Raw genomic sequence first — 12,452 nt, 5'->3', positions numbered from 1 at the left:
CACAGAATCGATACTCCCCAGAGCTCACCTAAGATTAGAGTACAGACATGATATGTTTATGATATATCTACAGGCGATTTGCTCTCCTCCAGAAAAAGTTGCCACTAGCATTTTGTACATTTCCCTCTGGCCTTAGGTCCAAGCACATATGCAGAGAGCTCAAGTAGACAGAGCACATATAACTGAATTCACAAGGTTTATGGTATCCTGGGCCACGGGGTTAATAGCTTTAATTGTGAACTTTGAGAAAAGGAGAAGCCAAGGACATCTCAGTCCTTAGAGTTATAATTATATAAATTTATTTATATATATGTTATATAAAAATATATGTATATATTATGTATATTACATGTTATATATAAATATTTAAATATGTTATATATAAATATACATGTTATATATGAATATATATAAATAAATATGTATATAATTTAGAAAGCATTGGTTCCCTAAGCACTAGAAACAGTTGCTTCTCATTAGATAATCATAAGCTACTTCTCGGTAACAGCCGAAATATATAGTCACTTTAATTTATAATGCTAAATTCCGTGAGCTACAGGACTTTTATTTATCCCAAGACCCTGGCACAAAGAGTGTGCTTAATAAAGTCAAAGGAAAACTACAAATATGCTGAATATATTGAACCACATTTTCATGTGTTCTACACCATTAGTTAAGAGTGTCCTTATTTTAAATGCAGAAAACCTGTTTGCTTGATAAATATAAAACTATTTACTTATTTACAATTTTGAGGGACTGCAACACAGTGGGGTTGTAAATGTTTGACTTTAACTTGGTGGATTTTGGTGCTATATTGCCACCTTGTGGTTACTCATCTAAAAATGGACTTTTCTTCAAAAACAAAAATCAAAAACAGACAAAACAAAGAATAACTGTTTTTGCTTTTGTGATATATGGTGCAAACATAAGTTTGTGCTGTGTTCTTACACACACATACACACACACACACACACACACACACACACACACCACAAACCTGAGTCTGAAAGTAGTGATCGTGCTTGAAAAGTAGAGAAGTGGAACATCTTTCAAAGAGTAATCCTTTAATACCGAAAGTCTCTCATATAGGAAAATTAGCTAAGTGGCCTATTATTTTCAAACACACAATGATATGATTTTAATGGTTGAGTAACAATGTCTGCCCACTCTTTGTAACAAAGAATAATAAAAAGAAATGTTTTTCTTCCTAGTTTTTCCAGAGCTTGTTTACATATTAAAATTATTTCTGATGAAATAAGGAAGTAGATATGAAGAAAACATACACAGTGAAATCAAATTTTCTTAGAAGACTATCACTAGAAATTTCCAAAGCATCTTGTTTAGAAATACGAGCATATAATTTAGTATAAGGATAACAGTATCATTGAGAAAAGTTTTATTTCTGAGAAGAAAATTACACACTTAATAAAATAGAGAATTTATGGGAAATTGCATTAATATATTTTTAAAGTACTGTGATTTTTAAAAAAGAGAGACTTTAAAGGGAACTGATGCCTTAATATTCTCCTTTACAGGTCATATATCCTTGAATAAACTCTTTAAAATTGCTTAAACTTTAAATCCACATACTGCTTTTAGAATTGAGTCAATTAATTTGTGACTAGAGCTTACTGAAAGAGAATCTGTGTCTAGAGCTAATCTGATACTAGAAAAGTCAGAAAGACCATTTTACAAGTCTTCTTTTACTCAGATTCTGTCTGCTTGCACCAGAGTATGTTTGCAGATTAGTCTTGTAGTCTTAGATCCTAGAAAGATCCATTATTGCAAAATACGAATACATTCAGAGTCTTGGATTTATTTACATTCATTTTCACTTATTTACTGTCATTTTACTACAGGCTAAAATTTCCAAAAAACTTTTTTTTTTTTACTTTTTCTGCTTAGGTAGGTAATTAACATTCATTTTGGAGGCATTGGAAAACAGAGATAGAATTAAAGTCAAATTATCTATAATCACAGCACCCATGATCGCTACCGTTAGCACTTTATATATCTCCCAAATCCTTTTTGTTTTTAGAAAATTGTATCATGACTCTATGTACTGTTATAACATCTTCTAACCTCTTTTTCCCTTAATTGTACAGTTTAATACATCATTTTGTTTTATAGCTACACCATAAAGTTATTCTTCATTGTGAGACATTTGGATGGTTCTCAAATTTTCATTCTTAAAAAAACATACTGTGATGAGTCTTTATATAGATATGTGTGTGTTGTATATCCTATAGAAAACAAATATACAATATACGTCACCCACATGCATTTATTCTTGTTATTTTCTTAGGATTTGTTAAATATTTCTAGAAAGGACTCTTTGATAAGGAACTGCTGGGACAAAGAATATTGACAAGTGAAGATTTATTACTAAATAATTGCTGACCCAAAGAATTCCAATTAACTGTATATTCCTACTAGTTTGTTTACCTTCAGTTCCAGCAACACTCCCTTTGACACTGATATTTACTGAACTATAATGTATACATGGAAATGTGTACAAATTATAAGCTCAATGAATTTTCACAAACTGATACTATCAATGTAATCGACTCAGTTCAAGAAATTTATTACCAGCACCCTGGAAGCTCTCCTTGTGTCCATTTTTATTCACACTTCAAAGGATAATTATTAACTTCTCACTGATTTGATTAGTGTGGCCTATTTTAGGAATTTATCTAAATGAAATCATACTGTATGTCTTCTTTTGAGCCTGACTTTTTTCAAGCAACCTTGTGTTTGTGAAATTAGTCCATGTTGTTGAAGTTGTAGAGTGTTCTATATATTTGAGCTCTATGCTATATTGTTTCAAAGCCAGCATTCTTTAATTGTTGTCAGTCTGAAAGTGTAAAATACGGTGTTACAGTTTTCACTCACAATCTTTGATTTAATGTGAGGTTGAACTTTTTTTTTTTGGCTTCATTGGTTATTTATATTTGCTCTAGTGTGACATTGGTCATTTATTGTTCCTCTGTGGTAATACTGGTTTCTCTATTGTAAATAAATCTTTCACTTTTGTCCAAGCAATAGGTTACATTGGCCTTTAGTTACAAAATAGAAGAATGACTGTTGTTTCCTCACTCTTTCCCAAAAGGCCAATTAAGACTAAAAACTGTTCTTTTGACAAGGTAACAAGTTTCCCTTCTGGGACTCCTGTAGTTGCGGGGTCTTGATCCTCAGTAGTGAGAAAAGGAACATGATATGTGGATTCCAGATCCCAAAAGTGAATTATCCACATTTCGGGCTGAAGCCGTTTCTCACCTATCATGCTGATTCCTCTGACTTTTGCTACTTTATACTTTTTTGGGTATTTTTTCAAAACCTGCTTTTCTTGAAATGCTGACCAGTCCTGGTTAACTGTTTGCTGCCCCAGGGTACAAAGCTTCTCTAAAGTTAAAGCAGACCCATACCCCGGACTGATAAAGGGTGAGATAGATAAGAAACTCTAGGGGTTTGAAATTCACTGGCTAAGAGGAGATTCTAGGACAGAGATTCTGATTTAATTAATTTATGGAGAAGTTTGGACATTAGTCGTTTGAAAAGGGCTCCAGGTGATTCCAGTGGATTGACAGGATTGAGAATAATGGAAAATTCTGGCTCCTAAGCTGATACATTCAGGTGCACTGAATAGATCAGTTTTAACCTATAAGAAATGCCCCTGCCTGTTTATATCATGGCAGACTCCCAGAGATGGGACAACATCTTAATATTTGCCTTTTCCAAGCAAATATTATTTGTGGACAATGCCACAAATTTCACTTCTAAAGTATAATTCCCCATTCTTACTGCTTTGATTCATAGTAAATGAAAATTGTCCTAAAGGTACGAGTATTTTACTGCTGAATATGACAGCTTGTCAGATCATTATGTGAGAAACGTCGTGGTAATGGAAAGAAAGCAATGGAGAACTTCCCATGTTGGAGAGTGTAAGAAGAAGAAATGGAGGTAGAGAAAACAGTCTATCCTTTGTAAACTTTCCTTAGGTCCCAAAGAATTCTAGGACTTTTTAAGGACTGTAGTTCTTCCTTTGTGAGGCTTTGTAAGTATCCTTTTCAGTCTTGCAAAGGAAACTCTAGGAAAGTGGTTGAAAACCCACAGTCCCTTTGGCATGCTTAAAGAACACAGGAGCCAACAGAGAGCTCCCAATGGCCAAATGTTGAACAGTTTGAGCAACAAAAGACATAAATTGGTATTACGTTATAACCCAAAGTGCAAAATAATTACCTATAATTAGCTATGAGTCCTCCCTAATATAAATACATGTTAGAATAAGTAAATATGAGAATGGACAAATTTTCCATACAGAAGAATTCAAATTTTTGTGTAGATACTCCCCACTCGTTAAGCATGAGCTATGCATAATGACATCTTCCCAAAACATACAATATGGAAAGACTGGGGGGAGACTATAGTGCAGATACCTGGCAGACACTACCTCAGCCAGACAATAAAAGTTAATATCAGCCATCATAATTCATATTGATATTGTGTATCCTTGATATAATGCTTTGAGGATGGCACTTTACCTCTGTGGTTCAAAACTCTATAACTCCAGTCTTAACAGGAGAAAAACTTAACCCATACTGAAGGACATTGTAAAAAATACATGACTAGCACTTTGGGAGGCTGAGGAGGGCAGATCACATAAGGTCGGGAGTTTGAGGCCAGCCTGGCCCACATAGTGAAACCCTGTCTCTATTAAAAATGCAAAAATTAGCAGGGTGTGGTGGCACACACCTATAATCCCAGCTACTCCAGAGGCTTAGGCAAGAGAATTGCTTGAACCCATGAGGCAGAGGTTGCAGTGGGCCAAGATAGCACCACTGCACTCCAGCCTGGCTAACAGAGCAAGACTCCATCTCAAACAAAACAAAACAAAACAAAACAAAAACTTGACTTATACTACTCAAAATAGTTTGGAGAAACTGTCACAGCCCATAGGAGGCTAAGGATACCTTACTACTAATGTGGTATACCGGTGAGCTCCCAGAACAGATGCTTAAAAATGTCTTTATAGATGTCATTTTAAAAGTCTAAAGAAATCTGAATATTGCATGGATTTTAATAAAAACATGTCAATATATGTTCTTTAGTTATGACAAATATGCCATAATAATATACGGTCTGACAAGCCAAACTTTAGTCAGGTTTCTAAAACTTCTAAGCCCACCTCTGCACTTCCTTGGATAATCCAGTTTTAGCAATTCCTACTACATCAGCTTAGCAAGAACCCCTATACTCAATATCTAAACACTCAATCTGATTAGGTCTCTCTTCCTCCACCAACCCGAAGGTCATGTCTGATTACTCTGACCTGTCTTCAGCAAAAATCCTGGTAGGTCAGTTTAGCCAGAATTGCTTTCACTCCTGATGTTTTCTCCTAGTAATTTTTAATCCACTGACCCCCACCCCACCCCCCCACTATAAATTCTCACTAGCCCATGCTGTATTTGATTTGAGCACAGTCTCTCTCTCCTGCATTGCATGTGGTCCCTGTACCTATTGCAGTGTTCCTAAATAAAGTCATCCTTGCTGTGCTTTAATAAGTATCACTGAATAATGTTTTCTGTAACAGATGTTAACCATAGAGAAAACTGAGTGTGCAATATACAGGAATTCTGTTTTATCTTCACAAATTTTGTGAAAATCAAAAACTATTTTAAAATTAAAAGTTTATCAAAAAAAAAGTAAAGAAGGGAAGGAAGGCAGGAAGGAAGGGAGAAAGAGATTCCCACATGAGCAGCAGCCATCAGAATCTTGTCAAAATTTCAAATTCTCAAGTCACAGCCCAGACCTTCTGAATCAAAAACTCGGGGGATGTAGCAGCAACCTGTGATTGAGAACCATGATCTAGTTGGTTGACCAAGAGCTCTGCTTCCAGGTGCTACTCATTTTAGATGTGGTCGTGTTACTTTTTCTTTAATGCCCAAGAGTGAAGAATCAGATTAGGCTTTACTGTAACTTCTGATTACTGAATTGTTACCTTTCACAAAGGAATGACATGTCTGCCTCTGTTCTTCTCATATTGAGATTTGAACTCCGGGGCCCTTCTCAGACCCTGTTGTGCTCATGTCTTCCATAACTTCTCCAGCACACAGAGAACTCTTCCACCTCTGATATCCCCAAGCACATAATCATGTACCAACTCTCATGTTTCCAGAGGCTATATAAATCAAGGCAGAGTGTAGATTCCCTGGAGACAGAAGACTTCACCTATCAGATGGTGACCTTGGGTAAATTGTTTATTCCCTCTGTACCTGAGTTTTCTTTCTGTGAACTGGGGATGGATGATACAAGAGTGTCTACTTCATGGATTTTGGGGAGAACTGTTAATTAATACACATCATTTGTTAATAACAGCATCCAGCACTTAATGAGGAACCAAAAAATGTAAGCTGGTGTTACTGCTGGTGGCAAGTGTTTTGTCTCTTAAATATTTCTTCCTTCTCCCAAAGCAGTCGAGTTTTGTGTGCAAAACAATGAATGTCTCAATAAATACTGGGTGAATTGAACGGGTAAAGTGAGCCCACAAAATCCTACTTCAAACCCAGTGACTTCTCCCTCCCCCGCCCTACACCTACCAGTCATCTAAGGCATTTTGATGTTGAATTAGAATGTTGAAAATATTTCATGTTGCTTATAAAATGCTTTTAGAATAAAGCTAGAGAACTGGATAATATGTGAAAGTCTGGAGTAAATTAACCTTACTCTAAGCTTCACCACATACAGTTGAGCTGCTACCAACAAACAACACCATTTTACTTTTGATCAAAGATTATTCTAGTTTCAGAGAGCCTTAGCAGAGTTTCTGTTAGCCTCAAAGACAAAATTAGCTATAAAAGAAATAAGCACCCCGGGGACTGTTCTAGAGGACAGTGGGTAAGTGAATATGTTTGAATAACCAGTTCAGATTTTGCTTATTTGCTCTTTACCACAGGTTAAATCAAAATGCAACAATTTACATGCCATAAACACACAAGCTTTAGGTGGTTTGCTTTGTTTTCCAGATGGGAATCAATGTGGTGGACTCTGCAGTATCCGGATTAGGCGGCTGCCCTTATGCAAAAGGTGCTTCTGGGAATGTAGCCACTGAGGATTTGATATATATGCTTAATGGCCTGGGGCTCAATACAGTAAGTTACTTTAACATATTTTAATATTCATGCATTCCTTGCAGCTCCAAATTGCAACGCTTCTCAGATGTGGGAAGCAATTTTGAGGTCAAAGTTTTACTACACTTTTGCTATTTGCTAAAATGCACAGTGGGAAAATGCAATAAAAATTCTTTTGGGGTCTTTATAAAGTAACTCATTGCTATAGCTCAATCACCAATAATGCTACCAAGTCACATTTTTATAGTGCTTCATGACCTCTAAAGTACTTTTTCATGTATTATCTGATTTGATTTTGTACACTTTGTGAGTTGGAGCCTGTGTCTTTGCTGTTACGATTGTTGAGTTTTGCAGTTTTGTTTTTTGCATGAATGCTTTTCTTGGAGAAAACTGAGATCTTGATTGTCTCACAGTGACAACTACAGCTTCTGGAAGAACTCCCAGGGCACTTTTTAAATGATCAGTGAAAGCGGGGAGCTTCGTAATACTTAGCATGTGAGACACTGGATAGCAAGAATAGTCTCTTTGCAAGTCGTACCTGAAAAGTCACGTGCTATGTAACCACATCCAACAAATTCAGCACCTTGTTTTGCCCTGTGATTGTTAACACAACCTGTTAGTCTATAGAACAGATTTATTTAGGAAAAAAATAAAAATCACAGATGATTAGTCATTTAGAATTTCTTTCTGCGATGTAAAATAATCACCTGTATTGTAAAACAAATTTTTTTACTCTCTGCTGCTCCTATTCCTCCTTTTTCCTCACTCTACTTACATTGATGCTCCTGCTGCATTGAACTTGCTTCTGGTCTACGCTTCTATACCATTTTATTCCTCACTTCTACCCCTTGCTCAGGTTTTCACTACCACATGAAATGGCCTTATGCCTTGTATTCCATTTGGCCTGGAAAGTAAGACACCACCATCCTAAAAATAAGCCGTCTAGCATCTCCCTGTCTATCCCCCAAGTCAAACTGTTAGATCCCATTCCTTAGTATTTTCATGTTTTCCTCTGCATTCCCTCTGAACTTACCACAAGGTTATATAATTATCTTGTTTATGTGTCTAGCTTCCCATGCAACCACAGAGCAATCATGACAGCTTATTCATGCTTTATACTTGGTGCCTGTGGCATAAAGATGCTCCATAAATATTTATTGAAAGACTGATTTCACTTGGCACTAAACACCAACAGCTGTTACCCATAAACACCAAAAGCTATTGCCTATTTTCTCTGGTTAGAAATAAATGTTATTTCATTTATATCATATCTTAATCATTTATATCAGAAGCTAATGACATAAAATGAGCATAAATAGCTCCTTTCTTAGAAATTTAGATGACTGAATTGAACTCCATAGCTGATAGCTGATGCTTCATATATGCTAGTTATGTTCCATAACTCCAGAGTCCAAATGCAAATAAGTCAAGTCTATTCCTAAAAGTTTTACCATCCAAGAATTGCCACATTGAGCAGCTTCCACAATTCAACTAGTCACCCAAGCTAACAAACCAAGATTCTCTATAGAATTTAATCTCACTATGGATTCCACGTCCAATCAGTTACCAAAGCTGCTCATTTGACTTTAAAATATTTTGGTTGTTTGTCCCTTCCTTACTACCTCTGCTATGACTACATTGATGCAGGTCTGCACATCTCTTTCCTGGGTGTTCATCCTCTATACTGGTTGCTGGCTCTAGACTTGCCTTTAAATCCATCCTCCATGCTACCATCAAAGGATTACACCTAACATATAAGTATGAATAGGCTCTACTTCTGCTTGAGCACTGATCAGTGGATTCTAATTTCCTGAAAGCAAGCCTGTGCTCTATCACATAATCTGGCCTATTATTACCTTTTCCAGGGTTAATGGTATATTTTACCTTTATCCATATGCACCATGGATATTTAAGGTATCTTGAACTGCTCGTCTGTCTGCCTACATACAGTGACCCATACATCCTCCATCCTCTTCTGTACATTTTGTATAAACCTCGAATCAGGCTTCACCCTTCTTGGCACTCTTCCCTGACACATTCCTTTCTGCTTTTTTTTTTCCTTGGTTGGTTGGTGGCCTCACACCTCTGCCTCCATAATAACCTGGGCATATCTCTATTTGTGGCTTTAACTATGGTACAGAATTTTCTGTTGTGAGTCTACATTGCTTGCTTGACCTTAAAGGCAGAAACCACATTCTATGTGAGGTTCTTGAAACTCCAGAATCTATCATAGTACATGAGACATATTAAGCACCTGATAAATGATTTAAGAATGCATACAGTGTTGTTTTCATAATGGTATCTACTGATTAACTAAAATGGTAGAGAAAAGTCAAAACAAAATTCTTCTTTGGTGTGATATCAGCAAATTCTACTGTATGTTACAAATGGAATTACTGAAAAGAGAAGAAAGACATTAATGGCTAAAATCTTTCTATCAACACTTGCTGGATATAATTTATAAGTGAAAGGCATCCGAAGTTAATTGTTTACAGAATTTAAGTATCATTGGATTAAGGATGTTAAATAGATACCCATGTAAAGCCATTACTACAAGAAAACCAAATTTCTCAAACCAAAGCAAATGTTAGTATCCTGAAAACAACTTTATAATAAAAAAAAAGAAATTTACAAGTATCATTTTATAAAATATTTTTAATTCTTAAAGAGATAAGTAATTGGCTCTATTGAAATGTCTCCAATTTCTAAAATGATATTGTTATGAAAAGCCCCTATGAGTTTTTATACTTGTCTATTTTATGAAAGTCACAGGTTTTCATAGATATTAAAAAGTACTTTATAATAGCAAGGAAAACTGAGTATTTTCAACTTTAATCCCACATTGTTTCTAGTCCATATTGAGGGAGAACATAGAAGCTTATGAAATGCCATGTAAGGACAAGTTTGTGCTTAATCCACCTAATGCTTTGCCTCCTCCTGTAACAATGAAAGTGCTGGGTGGAGACATTGATAGTGACGCTTTCATTACACCAAAGCCAAAGGCATGCCCTGAATTTGGCCTTTATACCCAACTGCATATCTGTCATCCATGGATTTACCTAAGCCTTTGTTGATCCTATTTGTACTTTCAGACAGTACAACTTCTCAGGCGAATAAATTCCAGATGTGTACTAAATACTACTTCATTTTATTTCACTTGCAACTACCTCCTTCAATATCATACTAGTGTTTCTGAACTTGGTTTAAAAAATATATATGTATATATATGCATTCACCTTTTCCGTAATCCTTATGGCTTTTTCAAGTTTGTTTCTTCATAAAGAGGATAGTCTTTTTTCTAAGTCAGTTCTTATCTATAAACTGCTCCAAAACATTATCATTTTGATTGTCCTTCACTGATGCTTTGTAGACTGTTTTTGTAGTTCCATTATTGCCCTTCCTAGACTCTAGATACCAGCCTGAATTACGACTTTTTCAAGTGTGTCTACCTATATTATTATACAAGGGTCAGATTCAAGATATGCTGAAATAAAGCAGAAAAATCTAAAATGTTAACATTATTCATGAAAACAGATGTTGCCCCCAAATTGATAATGACCACCACCACTTTGTTTAGTAATTTTAAATGGTTAAGTAACTACTAATAAAATTTAAAAGGCTATGTTTTATCTTTTTTCTGTCTAATCCCTCTGCCTTCCTGATATTCCTTCTCCCCCTCACCAGGGTGTGAATCTATACAAAGTGATGGAAGCTGGTGACTTTATTTGCAAAGCTGTGAATAAAACCACAAACTCTAAAGTAGCACAAGCCTCCTTCAATGCTTGACTTGAATGGATTTATGATCTACGGTTGAGAAGATCAATTTCAGCTACAGTACTCATCTGAAAATCATTAGTGTCAACTTGCTCTGATATGTGAAGTAATAGACAAGAGTGGGAAAAAAAGAGATCCTTTTCAAAAAGATTATAACTGGATAGATTAAGTCAACAAAAAGCAGTATCAGTCATCAGGTAAATTGCAAGCTGAGGATAAATAAAACAACTTGTCCTATTTTGAACTTGGAAAAAAGTCTCTTTTGCTCTTGTAGAAATAACTTTTTAATTTAGATGGGAAAATTGAGTTCATATTTCCCCAAGTATCAAATACTGTGTTAATACTTAATCAGGCAGGCTTAACACAGTGTACATACCGTCAGTAGTTTATGAGCTCCTGCATAGTATGCAGAGTGTGTGGCCTCAATATTATGCATTATGCCTCTGGATCTCAACTATTCATTTGCCAAGTCAGTTAAGTTATGGACCAAAAGCCAAATCTCCATCTGACCCTACATAATTTTAGCAATAGAACTTTTATATTTCGAGTATGGCTAACATCTGTTAACTATTTCAGTGACTTTATCTGGTTCCAAGAGGCTGTGGCCAATGGCAAGATGCCATATCCTGGAAACATATTACGACCTCCCATGTTTGTTACATGCATCCAGTTTACCATACTTTACCTATCATCAGTTATAGTAAAAACCAGCATGGAGTTACTCAGCTATTGAGAAATTGTAGGCTATTATTTTGGTCCTGATGTCTAAATTGCAATGATAAGAATAGGTTGATACATATATCATCATCTACCCTTATAATTTTCAGATCACTTTCAATTTGCCCAAGGAAATATCGTTGTGATCCTAAGAATATTAAGATAATTTTTGGTTAATGAAATACCTATTTTCCTTTGATTCATGGTGCTTTGATTACATCACATGATTTTTTGGTGTATTTTTAGTGGTTATTTTAAAAGTTGAAGTGACTGAAATGTTGTCTATTGTCCTAGAATTGATTGCCAGAAATTGAAAGATGTAATATATCAAAGACAGAGATGAGGAGCAGGAGGACTATTCAAGATAAACATTTCTGTAACCTATGCAAATTTTATGGGGGTAGTATTATTACACATGGATCTGAAATGTCAGTTCTAGTATTTATATAGACTTCTCTAATAATACCAGGTGATATTATCTTTGAGTAAGTTTGAATATGAATTGAAACATAAAAATGAGTGTTGTGAACTTTCTAGGAAATATTCATTAAAACCATTGAAATAAAAATAAGTTCAAGAAAGTAAGAGAAGTACTGATTATAACTATATTGCATGGTTCTGGAGCAGGAATACTAAGAGCAATTTTCTGTTTTGGGGTTAATGTTTGGGGGCTGGGGGAAATGCAGGGAGCAGACAAAAATCAAAGCTGGTTATGAATCTTTTTCAGTTACATCTCCCTGTGCATCTCTCTTCATGAAGCACATGACCCTGCACACTGGCAGTAATGGGACACCTCCAATTAGCACGTACAGCTGGATATGTACCCCATATTCT

General features: G+C 35.5%; 1 protein-coding gene across 4 annotated transcripts in view; it reads left to right on the top strand.

The window, feature by feature from the left end:
* The window catches only part of HMGCLL1 (3-hydroxymethyl-3-methylglutaryl-CoA lyase like 1), a 152,303-nt gene extending 140,100 nt beyond the window's left edge, over window positions 1–12,203 (top strand). For all 4 annotated transcript variants that reach the window (XM_025382572.1, XM_025382571.1, XM_025382570.1 and 1 more), the window contains 2 exons: window positions 7,023–7,148; window positions 10,812–12,203. In XM_025382572.1, coding sequence (XP_025238357.1) covers window positions 7,023–7,148; window positions 10,812–10,913 — 228 coding nt within the window. In that variant the 3' untranslated portion in view covers window positions 10,914–12,203. The remainder of the gene's footprint in view (window positions 1–7,022; window positions 7,149–10,811) is intronic.
* The last annotated feature ends 249 nt before the right edge of the window (window positions 12,204–12,452 follow it).

Source organism: Theropithecus gelada, chromosome 4, assembly GCF_003255815.1.
Source record: "Theropithecus gelada isolate Dixy chromosome 4, Tgel_1.0, whole genome shotgun sequence".
Classification (NCBI taxonomy): Eukaryota; Metazoa; Chordata; class Mammalia; order Primates; family Cercopithecidae; genus Theropithecus; species Theropithecus gelada.
The sequence above is the reverse complement of the archived record's forward strand: the minus strand, read 5'-3'. Positions and strand labels throughout refer to the sequence as shown.